Below are 12,101 nucleotides of genomic sequence, written 5' to 3' on the forward strand. Positions count from 1 at the left end.
ACACGTTCGCCAGCAAGGTGGCGGCGCTGCAGGACCAGTGCGCGGACGCGTCCATCGGCAACGTGACGGGCTCCAACGCGGTGAACGTGTTCCTGGGCCTGGGCGTGGCCTGGTCGGTGGCCGCCGTGTACTGGGCGGTGCAGGGCCGCCCGTTCGAGGTGCGCACCGGCACGCTGGCCTTCTCCGTCACTCTCTTCACCGTCTTCGCCTTCGTGGGCATCGCCGTGCTGCTGTACCGGCGCCGGCCGCACATCGGCGGCGAGCTGGGCGGCCCGCGGGGCCCCAAGCTCGCCACCACGGCGCTCTTCCTGGGCCTCTGGTTCCTGTACATCCTCTTCGCCAGCCTCGAGGCTTACTGCCACATCCGGGGCTTCTAGGCCCCCCTCGCCCTCCCCCAGAGACTTGGCTGCCCCTGCTTCGGACCCGCGTCTCCTTTTGTCCTCCAGAGAGATTCGGCCTCCTCTCTCCTGGGACTCAGCCTCCCTTCCTCCTGGGAATTAATATCCCTGCCCTCCGTCCCCAGTAACATCCTCGTCCCTTCCCCTCGGGGGTCTCCCCGAGATACCCACAACTGCTGCCCAGCCCTGGTAGCCACTGCCCGCACCCCCGGGGACATTGCCACCTCGAGGCCCCTCCCCAGAGAACCGCCCCCTACCCCTCGACCTTCTAGAGAATCTGTAACACCTGTCTCCCTCCACACCCAGCCTTGCCCTATCCCTTAAGGTCCCCTTCCTCTAGAGGACGCCCCCCCCACCACCGCCACCACCGCCAGGGACCTGTGCCCCAGAGCCTCCGAACCCAGCCCTCCCTGGGGGACCTTTGAAGGAGGCTGATCCATCCCAGGATGTCCCTGATCTCGGCCCTTCTCCCCAACCCTCAGGGAGCTCTGTTCAGCCCCCGAGGGTGGGGCGGAGGCACAGGTAGGTGCGTGCAAAAGGGGGCCACGCCTTCCCTGATTTCTCCACTCAGGCCCTTGGGAGGACACTAATTCTCGAGGCTTGGAGAAGGGAGGGGAGAAGTGTGGGGTTTCGGAGCTGGAGGAGGCGCATTTGAACCTGCAACTTCTCACATTCCAGCGCCCCCACTCGCCTCCACTACCTCCTAGAGCCCAGCCACACCTTGGGGGGGGGGGGGCCTGTGTGTATATATAGTGTGTTTGGGGGAGGGGGGGCACGGGAGGGTGCATGTCTTGGGGAAAGGGGGTGACAGACTTTCCTTTTGCGAGGGCAGCAGACTCCCCCAGCCGTGAGAACTGGCTTTGGGGAGGAGGCCGAGAATCGAAGGGAGTCCAGCGATCTCCCCTGACAATCTAGAAGGCTCATTTTGCCCTCAGTGCCAGCCAATCCGGGCAGGACCCTCGAAGAGGAGACCGAGGGTCCCAGAGGACCAATGCTACAAGCCAGCAAATGCTGCCACATCTCTGCCTGATGGGGAGCAGGGGTGGGTGGGTGGGAGGGTGGGACTGGGGCCAGGGGGTCTGGGTGGGCATTTTTAACCTTGGAGGCCACCCATCTGTTGGTAGGCCATCTGCATTTTCTTACCGTTGTTTCCTGCCCAAAGGACACACTTGGGGTGTGCGGAGTGCTGCCCACTTCTTGGGACCCTGAGGATCACCCTGCAACCCCCGTAACACCCTGCTTCCCACAGGTTTTTAGCGTCCTATCGTCCTGTTGTGCATCACCCCAACATCCCAGACCTGTTACCCACTCCCCTTTCTCTACTCCTAGCTCATCAGCACCGGTCGTTGTCTCTTCTCTGTGATTTCTGTACAAGTTGCCATAAAACTTTGAAATTCTGCCTGAAACAAAACAAAACAAAACAAAACAGCCTTCTCGCGAGGAGTTGGGATTCTAGAGGAGGGAGCTCATGAGGTCTCTGGGATTTGGGCAACTGTGAAATAGACCAGGTACTCTGGGTCTTTCCATGCAGGGCACCCACGGGCACCAGCCACGCCCAGAAGTTCACACCAGCTTCCCGTAGCCACGCCCCCACTCGCCCCCCAGTTTGCCTAGCCACGCCCCCACTCCTCGCCCCCGGGAGCTTTCCTAGCCACGCCCCCATTCCAGCAGCCACCAACTATTCCCTTTCACTGAGCATCTTGGGAACACAAAAGAGGAGGACCCAGATTTGCCGGATCAGAGGAGCTGGGGTTGATGGGAGTTTCCCGAATAAAGAGAGTAATTTTCTCAGAATCCTGACATAGGAGGAGGGGTGTGTGTGTGTCCAGGTGAAGGGCACAGCCTATGTAAAGGTGTGCGGACTTGTGAGTTACCGGCTTTTTCATACTCCTGCAAGAGGGTTGCACGAATGGAGTATGGGGTGCATGAGGGTGGGGAGTGGAGAGAGCCCAAGAGACCTTATCAGCCACTCTCGGGAGCTTCGAATGTATCCCAAAAGCAAAGGGGAGCTTTGGAAGGGATTTAAGGGGGACGGGGGAGGGAGGGCAGGCAGTTGATGTGGTCTGATTTACATTTTCCCACTTGCCTTCCGGCTGCCTGTGAGACCCGAGGCTGCGAGATCAGGGAGGAGGCTGGGGCGGCCAAGGAAGGGTCCTGGAGTGGGGGGCGGGGGGGGGGGGGTGGAGGTGAAAGGGGGTGGTGGCTCGAGATAATGGATCAGGCTGGATGGGAGGGTTCGGGGAGAGGGCACAGGCAGGGCCCTGGCAGGAAAGAGAGAGTGCATCCAAACGGAATAGCCAGGGAGAGTTTAACGAAAGGGCTATTTTAGGGGATTAAGGGGAGGGGGCCAAGGTCAAGGAAAACAAGCTCGGGGAAGGTGCAGTACCCGGGGCCAGCAGTAGAGGGAGCAGTTCCACCACCCCAGCTTGAAGGCTGAATTGTGAGCTGAAGCTACTGAGACTTGAAGGGGTGGCTAGAGCGGAGGCCCGGGGTATGGGCAGGGACAGCCCACACCCGAGAGACGGGGGAGGGGGGAGGGGGGGTGGGGGCTGGAGAGTGAGCACCCCAACCCGACCCTCCTCCCACCCACCAGTCTCCGGCCGGTGCCTTCCATTGGCTGAACTCCACCAGAAGCCAGAGGTCAACAGGTGGTGCATAGACGTCAGCCTCTTGGGACACAGAGCGGGTGGACAGTGGGTCCGGGAATTGGGGGGGGGGGGGGGGGGGAGGGGGCCGTGGTGGAGAATTTGCCACAGAGGCAGTGAGGTTTCTCCTGGGTTTGGAGAATGAAGGTGGGGATAAGTCTAGGGAACAGGTCCGGAGAACTCGCTGGGTACAGGTGAGTACATGCTGAGGGTGATGCCTAGGGGAACATCCAGAGACATCGGGGAAGGGGGGGGGGGGCGTCCTGGAGCTCAGGGGAGGGGGGGTGTGCTTGACAGGGGCTTGGGATTTGTGGGCAGTGAGGCATCACCAAGCCACGGAGGGGGTGGGGCACAAGGAACGCGGGAGACCCGCCTGGGGGGTGGGGGGGAAGGACCCGCCAGAGAGGTAGGTGGGAAACCGGCGGACTGGCTCCACCTGAAGCCGAGGGGAGAGCGTTTCCAGAATGAGGGCGTGGTTGACGGAGTGAAAGGTGGGGAAAGATGAGCAGTAGAAAGCGACCTTGGGATTTAGGACTGGACCGGAGCAGTTCGGTGGAGGGTGTGGGGCAGCAGGCGGGCCGATCTAGAGTGAGGGGGAGGGAGAGGAAGTCGGGGAAACTGAGGCAGAGCATGTAGACCACGCTTTGGACAACCTTGTAGAGAAAGAGGGGGTTGCTGGAGGAAGATACGGGCGTGAGCGGACTTTCCCCTCCAAGGTGGGAAGGGGTGTGGAGCAGGAGGGCATTGAATGCCGGGGCATAAGAGCATCTCACGTTCCTGAGGCCCACAGCAACGGGTAGCGATGGAGAGTCCACGATGCCAGGCACTGTGTCGGGTCCTCCTGCGGACCGTCCCCCCTTCTACCGGCGCAGGAAACAGGCTCGGAGAGGGGAAGCAACTTGCCCGAAGTGTCACGTCTAGAAAGGGCGGGGACGGAGGTGGCTGAGGCCCAGAGCGCCACAGGGGACCAGGACACCTATCTTACCCGGCAAGGAAATGGGCGAGCCTGGCGGCAGGAAGCTAAGATCTCAGCTTCAAAGAGAGGCACATCCAGGGCTTGGGACGTGGATGTGACTAGGGACGAGATGATGCTGCAAGTCCCACGGGAGTCAGCTCGTGAGGGATCTACATGAACTGTCACGGAAGCCAGCAAGAGCGCAAAGATTTCCTCTCTCGGTGCCTCAGTCTCCGCATCTGGAAAATGGGGATAATAATAATAATGGGGCTGATGATACAGGGTTGTATTAACTTATCTATATTTTTTAGAATAATACCCAGCACATAGTAAGAACTCAGTAGATGGAAACGTTATACTTTCTGGGTATTTCCAGCTTGCTCACTTTCTTAGTTCATATTCTTTCCCCTCACCCCCCGACCTCCTTTCTCCTCCCCCGCCCCCCAACTCGCAGACCACAATCCCCATCCCAGAAAAGCCTCAGGACAGAGCGACGCAGACTCCCTGCAAACCGGCTGTGCCCTTTTGAGTCTCCGTTGCTAAAACCCAAACGCAGGGGAGACGAATGGGGGGATATCCCCTCCTCTCCCTCTAGCCCCCCAATTCTCTAATTCACTTCACCCAGCACCTGCCCGCTCTGCGCCTGGTGCTCTGCTGGGGCCACTGCAGGGACCAGAAATGTCCCTGGACCCTGCTCTCGGCCGGCTCACAGAGCAGTGGGGGACACAGGCCGAGCAGGGTGGAAAAGGTGGCGGTCAGGTCGGGGACCCGTGAGTGGAAGGGCTTTGGAGCAGGACGCAGACGGCACCGATCTGGGGGCGCTGAAGGCGTGCAGGGTGTAGGGAAATGGCCGAGGGGTGGCGCAGGACTCTGGGGCCAGCCGAGGCGAAAGCCCGAGGGGCAAGGCGGGGGGTGGGGGGGTGAGGAGGGGGTTGAGTGACTTCCAGAAGCCAGAGAGGAGGGCCATCTGGAGAGGAATGCCCCCCCTCCCCAGCTGTGGCTCAGGTAGGCTGCTACCGACCCACACCCGTGGGGCGGGGCGGGGCCAGTGGGAGCTGCCGCTGGGGGGGTGGGGGGTGGGGTGACGGCCCTGACCTCGCTCCAGCCCCTCCACTGGCTGGGCTCTACAGGAGTCATAGGACGGAGAAGCCTTGGACGCGTTCCATTAAGCCACGCTGGGGTAGACTGAATAACGCCCCCCAACGCACACTCACACGCACGCACACGTCCGCACGCTACTCCTGAGACCGCGTGGACACTATGTTCCCTTAAACCGCAAGAGGGACTTTACAGATGTGATTAACGGCGACATCTTACCGAGCGGACCTTCCCCTTGACGATGTGCGTGGGCTCTCAGTGCAACCGCAAGGGTCCTCCGAAGAGGGGAGGTGGGGGAGGGAGGGCGGTGATCACCGTAGGACATGGGACAAGGGAAGCGGAGGTTGGAGTCACCGGGCAGTGCCACCAGCCGAGGGACCCCGGGCGCCCCTGGCCTCTCCCCTCGAGCCTCCGGAATGAGCTGCGGTGGCCTTGACTTGAGACCTCTGGCCTCCAGGATTGTAAGAGAATAAATGCGTGTCGTTTGAAGCCCCTGGGCTGGTGGTAATGCGTTAACAGCAGCAACGGGAACCGAACACAGAGACCCGCCGAAGCCTTCTGCTGCCACCTCCCATCTCTCCGGACCTCAGGCACATGAGCATGTGGTGGAAATTTCTTTTCTTTTTATGTTTGTTTACTTTTGAGAGAGACAGGGCGTGAACGGGGGAGGGGCAGAGAGAGAGAGGGAGACACAGAACCCGAAGCAGGTTCCGGGCTCCGAGCTGTCCGCACGGAGCCCGACGCGGGGCTCGAACCCAGGAACCGCGAGATCACACAGGACCTCGGCCCAAGTCGGCTACTAAACACACTCACTATGTTTTGGCGGTGTTTCCAGGCTCAAGAGTTTGCATCCTCTAGAAAGAAGCCTCGGAACCCACTTTCCCAGCCTCCTTTACATCCAGGGCACAGACATGTGAGTTGGATTCCCCAAACTGACTCACCAGCAGGAGTCCTGAATTCCAGAGGAGCACCTTGCAAAGGGGGCTCCTTATGGGTTCCACGTAGCCGGTGAGGACAGTGTGACACAGGCATCCTGTGACTTTGGGGGGGGCTCACCAGCTGTAAGGAACACAGACACAGAGGCAACATCAGCACTGCGGGGCAGGGGGAGGGGCAGGTGCAGTTACGTCGTGGTCCCAGGAGCAGGTGCAAAGGCGGGGGGGTGGTGCATCTAAGACGGAGGTTTTCAGGGATCATGGAAGCAGCTTCCTTGACAGGTCACTTCTGGGCGTGGTTTGGGGCTCTCTTTCTGGAAACAGCCTCATGCGTGGTTCTCCAGGCCACTCCATGCTCCCGTGAGCCACTCGTATCCTTTCCCCCCCCCCCCCATAAATTCCATATGGTAAATTGTATTAGCATTAGTAAATTTGATTTGCTTTCCCGGTGGGAAAATTGTACCTTCCTGCCCCTTTGAATTCAGTAGTGGCCAAGTGACTTGCCTCAGCTAAAGAAAGAGGGCAGAGGTGATGTGTGACCCTCCTGGGTAGAAGCTTTTAAAGCCAGTGCGTGCTCAGCCATGCCTCTTTCTCCTCAGCCATGGTGACGGCATAATGTAGACACTAACAGCCCGGGGTCCCAGAGTGAGGGTGTCGTGCAGCCAGCTTGCCGTGGGCTTGAAGCTTGATCGGGAAATAAATCTGGGGCACCTGGCTGGCTCAGTCAGCAGAGCATGCATGCGACTCTTGATCTCAGGGTCATGAGTTTGAGCCCCACGTTGGACAGAGAGATTACTAAGAAAAAGAAGGGGGAGTGCCTGGGTGGCTCAGTCGGTTGAGCATCTGACTCTTGATTTCAGCTCAGGTCATGATCCCAGAGTCATGGGATTGAGCCCTGAGTTGGGCTCTGCACTGAGTGTGGAGTCTGCTTAAGATTCTCTCTCTCTCTCCCTCCCTCTGCCCCTCTTCCCTGCTCAAACGTGCTCTCTCTCTCTCTCTCAAAAAGAAAAAGAAAAAAAGAAAGAAAGAAAGAAAGAAAGGAGAGAAAGAAAGAAAAAAAGTGAAAAGAAAAGGGAGAGAAAGGAAGGAAGGAAAGAAAGAAAGAGAGAAAATGAAAGAAAGAAAAGATTGAGAGGAAAAAGGAAGGAAGGAAGGAAAGAAAGGAAGGAAGAAAGAAAAGAGAATGAAAGAAGGAAAGAAAAGAGAAAAAAAAGGAAGGAAAGAAAGAAACGAGTGAAAAGAAAAGAAAGAAAAAGGAAGGAAGGAAAGAAAGAAAGTGAAAAGAAAAGAAAGAGAAAAAGGAAGGAAAGAAAGAGACAAAAAGAAAGGAAAGAAAGAAAAGAAAGAAAAAGGAAGGAAAGAAAGAAAGAAAAGAAAAAAGGAGAGAAAGAAAAAAAGAGTGAAAAGAAAAGGGAGAGAAAGGAAGGAAGGAAAGAAAGAAAAGAATGAGAGGAAAAAGGAAGGAAGGAAAGAAAGAAAGAAAGGAAGAAAGAAAGAAAAGAGAACGAAAGAAGGAAAGAAAAGAGAAAAGAAAAAGGAAGGAAAGAAAGAAAAGAATGAAAAGAAAAGAAAGAAAAAGGAAGGAAGGAAAGAAAGAAAGGAAAGAGAAAAAAGAAGGAAAGAGACAAAAAGAAGGGAAAGAAAGAAAAAGGAAGGAAGGAAAGAAAGTGAAAAGAAAGGAAAGAGAAAAAGGAAGGAAAGGAAGGAAAGAAAGAGACAAAAAGAAAGGAAAGAAAGAAAAGAAAGAAAAAGGAAGGAAGGAAAGAAAGAAAGTGAAAAGAAAGGAAAGAAAAAGGAAGGAAAGAAAGCGACAAAAAGAAAGGAAAGAAAGAAAAAGGAAGGAAAGAAAGAAAGAAAGGAAAAAAGGAATGAGAGAAAGAAAGAAAAAGAGTGAAAAGGGAGAGAAAGGAAGGAAGGAAAGAAAGAAAGAGAAAAGAATGAGAGGATAAAGGAAGGAAAGAAAGGAAGGAAGGAGGAAAGAAAAGAGAAAAGAAAAAGGAAGGAAAGAAAGAAAAGAGTGAAAAGAAAAGAAAGAAAAAGGAAGGAAGGAAAGAAAGAAAAAGTGAGAAGAAAGGAAAGAGAAAAAGGAAGGAAAGGAAGGAAAGAAAGAGACAAAAAGAAAGGAAAGAAATAAAAGAAAGAAAAAGGAAAGAAAGAAAGAAAGAAAGAAAGAAAGAAAGAAAGAAAGAAAGAAAGAAAGAAAGAAAGAAAGAAATGTTTATTTCCGTCGGCTGAGAGATTTGGGGGATGTTTGTTACGGCAGCATCACACGGTCTAAGCTGACGTGTACACTCGGCTTCTGTGGAACCAGTCACCCTCGGCCGTGTGCACCCAAGACCACAGACAGGTGCTCAGGGAACAGACTACATGAGGATTCTCAAGCCGGAGTCTGCAGGTACTGAGACCAGCGGACAGGTTTCGGGAACTCTCTGCGCTTGCCTACAAACAGCACATGCGTTTTCCCAGGACGGGGCTTGTAACCAATCCAGACTTTTGGATTGGTTAAGGACTCGAGAGACTCAAAAATGTCGGTCCTGGAGTCAGACGGCATGGGTTCACATCCCGGCTCTCCCACTCGCCAGCTGGGCCACCTCGAGCAAGTTACTTAACCTCTCTGGGCTTGTCTCTTTGCAAAACAGAGCTGCTAATTGCCTAGAGAAGGAAGTACGAGTGAAGTGAATAGTGCCCGCAGGATGGCCCTCATCCCCTTGGCTCAGGATGGCTCACCTCCGTGACATCGTTCCAACTGGAAGGACGGAGTCGTCACGCTTAAAGTCTCAGGGGATGTTTCGGGGAAAAGTGGGAGAGCGGATGTCGAGGCACCGTGAGCAACGTCTAACGCAGAAACCTTGGAGGAAGCCTGCCCAGCGGTTTCCGGGAAACTCTGACCGATCAGAACGGTGGTGCGGGATGAAACCGACCCCGAAATTAACGCCCGAGGGTCCTGGACCCGTGACACCTGCTGTTCTGAGATCGAGGCCCCCAGCGGGACCCGAACTCGTCCTCGCCCCCATCTTTCCAAACGCCCCCCTGCCCCCCGCCACCGCCCTGAGTGCTTGGCCTGTTTCTCCCCAACGTTCTAGCCTGTTTCCCCCCAAAAGACCTTCCGCCTAAAACCCCGCCCCAACTGCCCCTTGTCCTACTCCTCACCCGCGGTTCCCTGAGCCTCCAAGCCCCCTGCCCTGCTCGACTCTTGCTACGTAACAAGCCACTCCCAAAACTTACTGGCTTGAAGCAACGGGTGAGTAGCATCTCCCACAGTTCCGGGGCGACTTAGTTCTCGTGGGCTCTGTGGCTTGACCTGGGTGGTCTTGGCTCGGGGTCTGTCCCCGGACGGCGGCCGGGTGTCAGCTGGGGTCCCAGTTATCTGCAGGCCCCGCGGGGCTGGCGTCTGAGGTAACCCACGCGTGTGGCTCAAAGCCTCGCCGGGCCTGCGGCCGGGAGCCCGTGACTTTCTCGACGATTCCTTGGCCTCGTGCCCCTGCACTGCTGTCTCTCCCCGTCTCTCTGTCTCCAAAGGTCTCCGTCTCTCTTCCAGCGGCCCCCCCTCCTCCCCGGGGTGGCCCAGACCGACCTCTCTCCGGCGTGGCGGCGGCCAGGTTGCAAGAGAGGCACTGTAGAAGCCACCACAATGGCTCGCGTCACTTTCGACTACATTCTGTTGGTCAAAGCCGGTCACAAGATTGCCGCGGGGGGAACGCAAGCGGATGCCGCCTCTTGATCCGTGGGGCGTGGGCATAAAGAGAGTCGAGGGATGGTTGGTGGCCACTCGTGGTAGGCTGAATACTGTCCCCCAAAGAGAGCCGCGTCCCGACTCCGTGAATGTCACCTTATAGGACAGAGAAGGATTTTGCCGGTGTGACTCAGTAAAAGGTTGGGGGGGGGGGCGGGGAGGGCTCCTGGGGGGGCTCAGCCGGTTAAGCATCTGACTTAGGCTCAGGTCATGATCTTGTGGGCTCCTGAGGTCGAGCCCCGCGTCGGGCTCTCCACGCTGACGGTGCAGAGCCTGCTTGGGGTTCTCTGTCTCCCCCTCTCTCTGTCCCTCCCCTGCTTGCACTCTCCCAAAAATAGACAAACAAACAAATACAAGGTCTTGAGACGGGGAGATCACCCTGGATGATCCAAGTGAACCCTAAATGCAGTCACGACCTCCTTGTAAGAGACAAGCAGAGGGAGCTTAGACAACACACGGAGGAGACGGGGGGGGGGGGGGGGGGGGGGGGGGGGGGCGGAGAGATTTGCCGACGCCGGCCTTCAAGGTCAGGGTGATGGGGCCACAAGCCAAAGAACCCCGGAAGCCTCCAGAAGCCGGAAGAGCCAAGGAACGGGATTCTCCCCTCCAGCCTCCGGCGGGGACGCGGTCCCGCCGCCCCCTTGGTTTTGGCTCAGAGACCCATCTGGGAATTCCTCGGCTTCCAGAACTGTGAGAGGACAAAGCCGTGCTGGTGTAAGCCCCCCAGGGGGTGCTAATTGGTGACGGCAGCTGCAGGAAGCTGACGGGCCATCTCTCCAGCTAATTCACCAGCGCCCCTTGTCCCTTGTGGTCTGTGTATCTCTACACCTCGAACGCATTGCTTTTGGATTGCGATAAAAACGCACGAACGTTTTACCGTCTGAACGATTTGCAAGCGCACAATTCAGCGACACTTGGTGCATTCACCACTACCTGCTTCCAGAACTATTTTTGAGAGAGAGAGAGCGCGCGTGCGCCAGCGGGTGGGGGAGGGGCAGAGAGAGGGGGACAGAGGATCCGAAGCGGGCTCTGTGCTTGATGTGGGGCTCGAACTGGTGAACCGCAAGACGGTGGCCTGAGCCGAAGTCAGACGCTCAACCGACCGAGCCACCCAGGCGCCCTCGACTCGAATCCACTTCCTGTCTCTATGGATTTGGCTCTTCTGGAGATTTCGGATAAACGGCACGGGGTTTTGGGGGGCCATCCACGTGGTGGCAGCCGCCAGTAGAACTTCATTCGTTTTTATGGGTAAATACTCTTCCGTGGCACGAACACACCGCGTTGTGGTTATCCGTTCATCAGCTGATGGGTGCCACGTCTTGAACTCTTTTTTTTGTTGTTGCTGTTTGTTTCTTGGCCATGGCTCCCATGCTCGCAGCGCTGGAGGCTGGGGAGGTCTCCTCGCGGGGGTCCTCCCGAGAAATGGGACCGACAGGTTCCAAACGGAACCATCTATATGCAGACACAGAGATAGGCTTGTTTCAAAGATTTCCTTTTTAAGGAATCTCTGCACCCAACGTGGGGCTCGAACTCACAACCCCCGGGGAGCAAGAGTTGCACACTGCACCAGCGGGAGCCAGCCAGGCGCCCTGATAGGTTTATTTGAAAGAACTGGCGGGGTTGGGGGGGGGGGAATGGGCTAACTAGGGAAGGGGCATGAAGGAACCTACTTCGGAAATCACTGTTGCTCTATATGCTAACGAACTTGGATGTAAATTTTTTTTTATAATTTTTTTTTTTTAACGTTTATTTTTGAGACAGAGAGAGACAGAGCATGAACAGGGGAGGGGCAGAGGGAAAGGGAGACACAGACTCCGAAACAGGCTGCAGGCTCTGAGCTGTCAGCACAGAGCCCGACGCGGGGCTCGAACTCACAGACCGCGAGATCATGACCTGAGCCGAAGTCGGCTGCCCAACCGACCAAGCCACCCAGGCGCCCCGGATGTAAATTTTAAAAAAATAAAAAATAAAACAAGTTAAAGTCACATGTATATATGTGAACTGAAAAAATAAAAATAAATAAATAAATTAATTAATTAATTAAACGATGAAAAGTAAAAAAAAAAATTAAAAATAAACATAAAAAAGAAAAGAATTGGCCCATGTGATTGGGAGGGGTGGCAAGTCCAAAGTCTGCAGGGCAGGTCAGCAGGCTGGAGACCCAGGGAAGCAGTGACATTGCAGCTCAAGCTGGGGGGCAGTCTGGAAGCAGATTTCCCACCTCCTCCGGGGGGGACTTCGGTCTTTCTCTCGTGAGGCCTTCAACTGATGGGGCGAGGCCCACCCACATTATGGCCGACACTCTGCTTTACTTCAAGTCAACTGACTTAAATGCTA

At 55.9% G+C, this 12,101-nt stretch overlaps 1 protein-coding gene and 1 long non-coding RNA gene across 2 annotated transcripts in view; one reads left to right on the plus strand and one right to left on the minus strand.

The window, feature by feature from the left end:
- Positions 1-2,198, plus strand: part of SLC8A2 (solute carrier family 8 member A2) — a 29,826-nt gene extending 27,628 nt beyond the window's left edge. The window contains exon 10 of the mRNA XM_060651592.3: positions 1-2,198. Within this exon, the coding sequence (XP_060507575.1) occupies positions 1-377 (377 nt within the window). The 3' untranslated portion in view covers positions 378-2,198.
- Positions 1,690-12,101, minus strand: part of LOC145713222 (uncharacterized) — a 16,260-nt gene continuing 5,848 nt past the window's right edge. The window contains exons 2-4 of the long non-coding RNA XR_014136224.1: positions 9,257-11,216; positions 4,029-4,237; positions 1,690-1,798 (exon numbers count right to left, since the gene is read on the minus strand). This is a non-coding gene — a long non-coding RNA (uncharacterized LOC145713222). The remainder of the gene's footprint in view (positions 1,799-4,028; positions 4,238-9,256; positions 11,217-12,101) is intronic.

The sequence above is a fragment of the Panthera onca genome, chromosome E2 (assembly GCF_046562875.1).
Source record: "Panthera onca isolate mPanOnc1 chromosome E2, mPanOnc1 haplotype 2, whole genome shotgun sequence".
In the NCBI taxonomy this organism is placed as follows: Eukaryota; Metazoa; Chordata; class Mammalia; order Carnivora; family Felidae; genus Panthera; species Panthera onca.